The sequence below is a fragment of the Benincasa hispida genome, chromosome 12, assembly GCF_009727055.1.
Source record: "Benincasa hispida cultivar B227 chromosome 12, ASM972705v1, whole genome shotgun sequence".
NCBI classification, from domain to species: Eukaryota; Viridiplantae; Streptophyta; class Magnoliopsida; order Cucurbitales; family Cucurbitaceae; genus Benincasa; species Benincasa hispida.
Window position 1 is genome coordinate 35,599,007 of NC_052360.1, and position 10,848 is coordinate 35,609,854.

Below are 10,848 nucleotides of genomic sequence, written 5' to 3' on the forward strand. Positions count from 1 at the left end.
CGAGAGTGGAAAATTTGATGGCGGTTCAAAACTGCCATCAAAGATACATAATTCGCCATCATATATATCCTAAGGTGACATGTGATACAATTGCAGTTTGTAATCCACCATCATATATATACGATAGCAGTTCAGAACTGACATCTAAAACCAAAATTGTTGTAGTGTTAAATAAAAATGACTTTTTAAAAACATTTTTTTTTCTCTAGTTGGTTCATACAGACCCTAACATGATGGACATATGAATTGCTTACCGATATATATAGGACATAAGGGTAAAAAAAATATTTCTAAAACCAAAGCGAGCATAGTTCGAATATGAATGTTTCAGCAACTAAGAGGGTTATAGTTCGAATCCGTCTACTATATTGTAAAATTAAAATAATAATAAAAGAGGTGATACTCGAAAGTAATCTTCTTTTAAAACATTAATTTCATACACAGTTTCCTTAATAAATATCTCAACACATCTTAAAAATAAACAATTTCAAAATGAGATCGAAATACATATATGATAATTTGTACAAATTGCATTATAATGCAATTTTTTTTTTTTTTTTTTTTTTTTTTTGCTACCTTTGCCAAAAAGAAAAACACATAAACATAAATGCAATATTTGATTCTTCTTTTGTTAAGTGTGCAAGTGCCCCCAAAATAATCTCTTTTAAACATTAAATTTCATACACAAATTTTATGGACCACTCATCCTGGATAAATATCTCAACATCTTACCTTATTTAATAGAAAAGACTTGAAAATGAGAAGGAAATAACTACACGTATTATAATTTGTACAAATTACATTTTTTATAATGCAATAAATTGTAGTCCCTCTCAAAGCCGAGACATCGCCAAAACATGCTCACCATAATCCGATCGTCGGTTGCCGTCTTGCCGGCTGGATTTGTTCCAGCCGGTGCCAACCACTCTTTTCTCAGACACCTCCAAATATTTCGCCTGCTCCCTCAATTTGAACTTCTGAATCTTCCCGTTCGCTTTCGGAAGCTCCCCCACGAACACCACCTTCTTCGGCACCATATAGTGCGGAAGATTTTTCCGGCAAAACGCAATGATCTCTGCCTCGCTCACTCTGCCAGCATCGCCGTGGACGGCGACAAAGGCGCAGGGGCTCTCTCCCCAGCGGGGATGCGGCATCGCAACAACTGCTGCCTCCGCCACCTGTGGGTGGCTGTAGAGCACTGTCTCGACCTCGACGCTGCTAATGTTCTCACCGCCGGAGATGATGACGTCCTTGGACCGATCCTTGATCTCTAAGTAGCCATCGGGGTAAATCACACCAATGTCGCCGGTGAGGAACCAACCGTTTTTGAAGGCTGCCGCGGTCGCTACCGGATCCTTGAAGTAGCCCTTCATGAGGCCGCTGCCACGTAGGACAATCTCGCCGGTGGTGTGGCCGTCGTGGGGCACACTTTCCATTGTGTCCAAATTTTTGACGTCCACATCGGCTAATGTCAAAATGCTGATTCCTGATTTTGGTAATGGTAACAAATATGTCAGTTTTAGTGGAACATTTAGGTATACTGCAGAAATTGGTTATTTATATTACCAAGTTTTCCTTAAAAAGATTTAGAATTAGATTTTATAATCTTACCATTAATTTTAAAGAAGGGCACCTACCTCTCCACAAAATCTTAAGTTTATATGTTTAATGTTAAATTATAAATTTAATCTTCAAAATAAGTATGTTGAGAAAGAATACCTTGTCTAGCTTTAAGCTTGGCTTGTTTATCGGCTGGCAAAGTGTTCCACTTTTCTTGCCACTCGCAAACCAACGCCGGTCCAGTGGCCTCCGTCAGCCCATAAGCATGTGTTATATGAAAACCAAGAGCCTCCATCTTTTCTAACAACGGCGCTGGTGGTGGTGCTCCACCGGTTAGCACGTTGATGGGCCAGGCAACTCTGCATCGATCGTGGCTATTAGCATCGAGGATAATTCTAAACACAATCGGAGCACAACACATGTGAGTTACGTGATGCAAATTAATGTTCCGAAAGATATCAATCGCCGTCGTATTGCGCATACAAATATTGGTCCCACCACGAGCCGCAATCCCCCATGTGAAGGTCCAACCGTTACAGTGGAACATCGGCAGAGTCCACAAATAAACAGGTGCATTTCCCATTTCCCAACCCATTACCAAGCTAAGCGTGCTAAGGAACGCGCCACGGTGGCTATACACCACACCTTTCGGCGCTGACGTCGTGCCAGAGGTGTAATTCAATGCTATGGAGTCCCATTCGTCATCGACCTCTAATGGAGTGAAATTGACATCCCCATCATGGATGAGTTTCTCATATTCAAAGTTTCCAAACCGAATGCCGGTAGGAGAGTCAATGTCATCAATGATAACGACGAGTGGCATTGGAAAAGATTTTGCCATTAATAAACGAAGAGCATCTTTGGCTTCTTGAATGTATTGATAATCAACAAAGAGGATCTTTGCCTCCGAGTGGCGGAGGATGACAGCGATGTTATTCACATCGAGGCGAGTGTTTATTGTGTTCAAGATGGCACCTGCCATTGGTACTGCAAAATGCATCTCGTATAATGCTGGAACATTAGGCGCTAGCACTGACACCTTCATGAATGAAGAGTAAAACGCATAGTTAACCTAAAATGTTTTTATAAACGCGAGAATACATATATAAATTTGATGCAACTTATAAAGTTAAACTCTTAAATTGATTTTCCTGCCCAAAAGGTATTTTTCTAAAACTCCTAAAATATCATTTAATTTCTAATTAATATTGATTTTCATTTGTGGGAATATTCTACAAATTTTGAGAGGAGTTTTAAGATAATGATACGATTAAATTTAACATAATCTATAAACTCAAACTTTTGCATGATGGTTGTTTTAACAATAAAAGTTCGAAGAAGAAGAAGAAGAAGAAGAGAGTGGGGTCTTACAACATCGTTCTTGGAGATGTTGAGATGGCGGAGGGAGGAGGCGAGGCGACAACAACGCTCATAAGTTTGATGCCATGTGAAGCGAGTTCCCTCATAGATAATAGAAGTTCGATCAGCGTAAAACGTAGAAGCTCGTGTGAGAAAGGTGATGGGTGTGAGAGAGGTATAATTTGCATCACATTTCAAAAGCATATCCATATTTGTTTTGTTTTATAAAATAACAGGAACAAGAAACAAAAGAAAAATAGAAAGGCTCAAAGTTTTATGAGTTAGAGAGAGAGAAAGAGAGAAGAGAAGTTATGGTGTTGAAAGGAGAGATGGGAAGGAGATTTTATAGGAAGAAAGAATAAGGAGAAGGAAAATGGATGAAGAATTCAAAGAAAATTCAAAGGAAGATGATGGGAAGTTGATATGTAATGTAAACGGACTAAATGCTTATAGAGATTTTTAAAAAGATATTTAAAAAATATGGCAACTACACAATCTAATTATTAAAAATATGTCACAAATTTTGTTTTATTCAATATGTGGCTGTTGAGAAGACAGAATAACATTTTTCTTTGGTAATTTTGACTAAGTCGAAACATCTCTCTTTTTTTTCCAATTATCTTTTTCTAGTTTCTTTCTTCACCTTTTCTTCGCTTCTGTTTTTCTCTTTCCTTTATTTATTTTTTAAAGTTTTTTTTTCTCTTTTTTATTTTTAAATTTTTGTTTTCTCCCCTTTTTTCATTTTTTTTCGTTTTGTTCTATTTTCATTTAAGATGGTGAATACTTTTCAGAGACTTAAAATTAAAAAATAATAATAATAAGAGGACAGAAATTACTCTAATATCATTATTCATCACTAAATATTTTGGATTTCTAATGGAAGATTTAGAATTTATGGCTACTTACTGTTTTTTTTTTTTTTTGGAAAAATATGGCTAATTTATTTTAATTGTATCATGTAATATATATTTATTATTTATTTTATATAATTACTTTATTTATTTTATGGTATGTATGTCAAATAATTTTTCGATCGTTTTAGTTCAAATAAATATTGTAATTTAATATTTTTAAAATTAATTTTGGAGTTATTTTCACTATAATTATTTTCTAACTCTGGAGGGTGTAAATAATATTTAAGTCTAAAATACTTAAATATTTCTGTATTGCGTTTTTTTCAGTTTAATCTTAAAGCTAAATAAAATTCTAACCACCTGTTTTCAAATTTATTTTTTTCTATTTCCAAATAACAAGCATGGATGAATTATTCTAATTTTCTTTAAAAACATGTAGGCAACTTTTTCTACCGGTTTTTAAGTAATTTATATATTTTTTTAAAATTTTGAAATCTTTTATATATGTGTGTGATACAATTAAATATACGAACTTCTATTAGGTTGTATTTCGAATTTCGAGTATCAGATTGTTCTATTTATTTAATTATTTATTTGATTTATCCTCCATTGAAAAAGATTTTGCTAGCAAAGAAAAAATAATTCAAGGTTGCCCGACGCCCGTTGCTTTTCTAGTATTTTTAAAGCTAAATTAATTTTCTAAACCTAAGAATGCAACATCTTAAACTCCGTTTGGTAACCATTTCCTCTTTTATTTTTTGTTGTTGAAAATTAGGCCTATATCATCTCCATCTCTTATAATAATTTGCAACTTTTTTAAGTACAATAGTTCTTAGTCAAATTCTAAAAAAAAAATATTTTTTTATTTTTCAAAATTTGGCTTGATTTTTTTACCATTGGTAAAAAATAGATAACAAAGGAAAAAATCTAAAGATGAAAGTAGTGTCTATAGACTTAATTTTTTAAAAAAAATATTATCAAACAAGGTATTAATTTTTCATTTAAATTTCTTAAACGTATTCACCCTCTCAAAAACAAAAAAAAAATGGAAAAGAAAGAAAAGGAAAGATAACAAAAAAGAATAATAATATTAACAAAAGGGAAGAAAAGAGGAAAAAACAAAAGGTATATATATATATATATATATATATATATATTGTGTCTTTTAAACCGCCGAAATTCGATAAAACAAAAATTTCACCCTATTTCTATAAAATAGTTTTGAATGGTTACACATTTTTGGAATTTTATTTTAGAATGACCCTATTTCAGAATTTAATTCTAATTTAAACACGTTTTTTATGTGAAAAGAAAAAAAGAAAAAGTAGTACTGTGTGCACAAATATCACATAAATTTTTTATGATTTTTTTTTTTCAAATGTGAATATTGTTTTTCTAACTAATAAATACATTTCACATTTTCTTTCAAATCAAATTCATTCATTGGACCCCAATCATGTAAAAGAGGAAGACAATAACACAAAATTTCATATGAAATTATCTCATTTTTTCCAGAAAATGTTTTTTTTTTCGATATATATGTATATATAATTTTCCTGGAAATAGTGGTCCGACATATATAAATTTATTTATTGACTATATATATGAATTTATTAAGAGGGTAAAATTATGAAGAAAAAAAATCAAATTTGAACCCTCAATTTGTTAGCTCGTATCAATATGGACTCTAAAGTTTATTTTCATCAAATTGAACTGTTTTAAATTATATTACGAACTCGAAAAGAATGGAGCGATGGATATGAAGGAAGAATTTTCACTCACACATATATTGTTATGTGGAGTGATGGAGTAAATTAGGTTGCAAGAACTTTGAGCCAAGAAATTCAACTGGACGGATGATTCACTTCTTTTTGAGAACTTGAGTGAAGGAATTAAACTAGACCTACTCAAATCACTCCACTTTGGATTCATTTGGTATAAAATTTGAAATATATCCCAAAATTGGATTTGAGATAAAAAAAAAAAAAAATTACTCTAAATTTGGATTTTGTCTCACTTTTAATTTGAGATAAAATTCTAGTTAAATTAAACAAAGAAGTCGTGGAAGACTATTTTTAGTTTTGTATTTTAATAGATAAAGTATATACAAGAGATTTTCTGTGAAATCTTCAAGAAACATCCCAAAAAAGATACCAATAACCCCATAATGAACTTCCTACTAAGACGTTTTTTTTTTTTTTAAATTTTTATCTACGTCTCTTTCATAGCAAAAAAAAAAGTATGAAAAAAAAAATTAAATGTTTACGTCCTCAATTACATCTTTACCAAATTAATATAAAATTAGTAACTTGCACAAATAGAATGCTAGGGTTTTGAATATGGATACTATTAGTACTATTATTATACATAACTTTGGTTACGTTAACTATGTTTTGATATTGGTGAGTTATATGAGTGAACCTTATCTTTTAGGATAATTATAATTAGCGATAAAATTGGATGTCATAATAAATAATCGAGTACATCTCATGTTGCGACCATATTTGTGTTGACAATCTTAAATCCTCAATTTGACATGTGGCAAATTTTTATAGACCTATGGCATTCATAGTCTATAAAAAATTAGTTGGTAATTTTATTAGCAACCATTTAAACATGTTTGGTAGACTATTTTTATGTCTATCACGGATCAACTTAAACTAAGGTCTATTTAGTGATAAACTTCAATCACTGATTTAGGTTTTGTTATGTTTTTGGCAAAATATTAAAAGAGTAGTTGTCACACATATAAAAGGTCCAAGGAAGTGATGAGCTTCAATCCAAGTAAAATAAAAGAAGTTCGATTTCTTTGGTTTCTATTTATCCCAATTTGAAGCACTTTAAGCTTGGTATACTAGCCCAATTGTGAGTGGTATAATCCTTTGGGAGAGTGATCTTGTAATTGGGATCTAAGAGAGATTTCTATGTGATTGTAATAATTTTTCACATAGTGAAACTTTTCTGGTATGTAGTTTCTTCTCTAGTTTGTCGTTTTTCCACATGAATTCTTGTGTTCTCTGCTTTATTTTAAAAAAAAAAATCTCCTTTTTGCTTATTTATGCGATAGTAGTGAGAAGTTTTTTTTTTTCACACATGTCTATTACGAATAACTCTAAGTCATTGATAAGTCTATTAGTAATAGACATGAGTTTAGATTGTACCAAATTTATTACTACTATGTCCTAGATGGTTATATATGCAGTTGTCACTATCTTTTATTAAAAAATCTCCAAATTTAGAAAAACATATATTATATTGATACTACGTATTTATCTTTGAAAAGTGATAAAAAAAAAAAAAAAACAATATTTGGAATATGATTCTAGGCAAAGGCGAGTATTGAATGAGAAATTTTGGACCAATCACAAATTGCCACATTATTCAAACGAAATTCCAAATCATCAAATTTGGGACCAATTAGGAGTTGACATGTGTCCCAAATTGATGGTCCCAAATTTAAGTTGAAAACAAATTCCGATATGCCATGTGGTTTCATCATGACCGTTGAATCATATAAGATTAATTTGACCCCATTGATATTATTATTTGGGTTAAAGTTCAACTAATTAGGGCTCAAAGGCCAGACCCATGGACCAACCAAACCGAAGCACACAAGGCACACAAGAGAACTCTATAAATAAAGGAGCTCTCCTCATTTGTAGGAATCAGGAATTCTACACTCCATATGACTTAGAGAGAATTCTTCCAACAATCAGAAGACGCTCAAACTCCTTAAGCTAACTGAAGTCCTTTGAAGATACATGCATTTTTTTAAGACTCCAAGCTCAAGAACATCTACACACTCCACTTCTATACATCAAACGTACACATTCAACCGAGAGAGAATCAGAGGATCAAGTACTAGAGATCAAACCACATCGTATCAACATCAACACCAATTCAAGTTTAACTCCATGAAACGAGATTCTCCAGAAGCCTCGTGCAAACACTAATCCTCAAAGAATATCCACAAACCCAAAGGCCGATCATCCAAGAACATCAACAAGCCAAAAGGTCAATCATCCAAGAAGATTAACAAGCCTAAAGGCCAATAATCCAAGATGATCAATAAGTCCAAAGGCCCCAAGAAGATTAACAAGCTCAAAGGCCGATAATCAAGAAGATCAACAAACCTAAAAATTGATCCTCCGAAGATCATCAAGCCCAAAGGTCGATTTTTCAAAAAGATCAACAAGCCCAAAGGCCGGTCATCCAAGAAAATCAACCAACTTAAAGATTAAAGTTTATTTTAAACGCATCAAAGAATTATATATTAGAGATGGTCACTACGATCATATGTCAGTTAAGTTATGCTCAATCAAACAAGATGAATGTCATATATTGACCCTTGGTTGAATTAGCTAATGCATTATAATTTAATATAAAACGCCAATAGTTTGAATCCCTCTACAACTTTCATGCTCTTTTTGTATGTGGGGTTGAAAGTTAAAAAAAATAAATAAATAAAAAGAAGAAAGAAAAAAGAAGTCTTTCTTAATTAAGATATATAGTTAAAACTGCAATATTTATACATCGAATAATCATCAAATGATTTTTCTATCAAAAAATATATATATCAATCAACTAAGCTATGTTTACAAAGACATAAATGGTCATGTTTTCTCATCCTAAGTTGGTAACAAAGAACATCTTGATTTAGATTTTCTATTCGTTTGTTTGTTAAATTACCTAACAGAAAATTAGGCAACATTATTGAGTTTATATGAAGAAGTAGAAACATAGCCTTTAGATCATAAAGAAAATAGGCTTCGAAAATTGGAATTACCATGAGCACACCTATTCTCATATAGTCCCTTATTTATAAAATAGCAAAATAATAATAATTTATTTTTAAAACAAAAAATTCTTATAACATGGCAATTTTTAATTGAACAACAGATAGACTGCATAAAGATTAATGCAACCGAGCCTGTGAACAGCAAAGTATTTTTATTTTCGCACACATAAATTTTGATGTAAAAATAAAGGTAAATTGTTCTTTTAATTTCCAGTCAAGTGTGATGTTAGATATTAATTTAAGTCTAATAATGATTATTTTTTGTAAACAACTAAATAGTTATCGAAGGTGGTAAACGCTTTTTTCCCATTGGTGCATACCCTTTGATTGATATAATTCTCTTAGTCTAAATTACAAAACTTTTTTTACGAGATTTCTTAAAAGAATTATCTAAAGTAATGTTTTTTTCTTTAATAATAAAAAACTAAATAATCTAAATAAAAAAATATATTCAAAATAATTTTTTTTTTTTTTAAAAAAAAGTGTAATTTCGGATGCCATAAATGGTAACGAGAAAAGTGGTTTGAAACTGAATTTCGACCGTAATTCATAAATTGTCATCAAACAGACAAATTTCATTAATTCCAACAACATTTTGGCCGGATCCATATAAGTCATTTTTTTAAGTAAGCCCGAATTAGTTCGCCTATTTACTATTTTCATAAAATTAAAAATAAATAAATAAATAAATAAATGTGGTCTATTTTTAAAAATAACTATTAGTTTAACCCATTTAATAATTATTTGATTTTTAATTTTTAAATTTTAAAAAAATTATATTTTTTTAATCGTGGCTTTCATCTTTATTAAGTAAAAGAGTTAAATTATTAACCCTTTTTAAAAAAAAATCTAAAAACTACTTTTTTTTAGTTTTCAAATTTTGGTTTAGTTTTTAAAAATATTCATAAAAAGTAGACAACAAACCAAAAAACTTTGAGGTATAATGGGTGTTTGTAGACAACAAACCAAGAAACTTTGAGGTATAATGGGTGTTTGTATACTTAATTTTAAAAATTAGAAACCTTCGATTCCGTTTGGTAATCTTTTTTATTTTTTATTTTTAGTTTTTGTTTTCGAAAATTAAGTTTATAAACATTATTTTCATCTCCAAATTTCTTCATTTATTATCTACTTTTTACCAATAGTTTAGAAAACCAAGCCAAAATTTGAAAAACTAAAAAAAATAACTTTTAAAAAGTTGTTTTTTATTTTTAGAATTTGGTTAAGAATTCAATCATTGTACTTAAAAAATGTAAATTAAGGTAAGAAATGTGAAGAAAATAGGCTTAGTTTTTAAAAACCAAAAACAAAAAACAAAATGATTATCAAATGAGACCTTCGTTTTTTGTTTTTTATTAGCTTTTGAAAAGTGTATTTGTTTTTTTCACAACTTTTTACTCTAGTTTTTATATTTCCTATGTAAGCATCAAATTTTAATTTTAATTTGATAATATATATAAAATGTAAACAACAAAACACATAAACCAAAAGATGGAAGTAGTGTTTATATATTTAATTTTTAAAAATAGAAAATAAAAAACTAAATAACTATTAAGTAAGACTTATTTATATAATAATTAAGTTCAACACCAAATTTTGTTTTGATTTTCAAAAAATAAGAAAATAAAAGTCAAATCACATCAATGACGCTTGGTAGTCATATTTCTAATAACAATTATTGTCTACAACATTCCTTTCTGTTGTAATTTCTTAATCAACTTATAGTCGTGGCATTTATGATCCGCGATATGTAAAATTTGTATTCGAGTCTACAAATTTAATTACATCAATACTTTAACAAAAAGTTCATTGTTTGTATCGATCTTTTCTCGATGCATCAAATCCATTAATTACATTTAATTATGTAATTTATTTTCAATTTGTAAATCAAAGGGCTATCGTAATTATATAACACAACCAACATAAAATATAAACTATAAGTCAAAAGATCAAAAGTTCGAATTTTCCATTTGACTATTGTTACTAAAAAAATCCCGGTAAAGCAAAATATATCATTTAAATTAGTAAATACACAATTTATGTTTTGTAAACAACTCAACATATTTATTATCTATTTTATATTTACATAGTAACATTTTGTTGCTTAATCTTTCTATGTTTCATAGATTTTTGACGATATAATAGAAATGTTAATTCACCCCGATCATGTCAATGTCGAATCAATAAAAATATAGAAATATCAAAAAACTGCTAACATATCAACGAAAAATTAATACCATGGGTATATTTACGTATGTCTTTGTACTATAGGGCATA

At 29.9% G+C, this 10,848-nt stretch overlaps 1 protein-coding gene across 1 annotated transcript; it reads right to left on the bottom strand.

The window, feature by feature from the left end:
* Nucleotides 1–644: 644 nt before the first annotated feature.
* Nucleotides 645–3,250, bottom strand: LOC120092557 (trans-cinnamate:CoA ligase, peroxisomal-like). Its single transcript, XM_039050678.1, has 3 exons — nt 2,932–3,250; nt 1,720–2,599; nt 645–1,486 (listed from the first exon to the last, which is right to left on the bottom strand). Exons 1-3 carry the CDS (start codon nt 3,127–3,129, stop codon nt 834–836), a joined length of 1,731 nt encoding a protein of 576 aa, XP_038906606.1. The 5' UTR covers nt 3,130–3,250; the 3' UTR covers nt 645–833.
* Nucleotides 3,251–10,848: the final 7,598 nt, after the last annotated feature.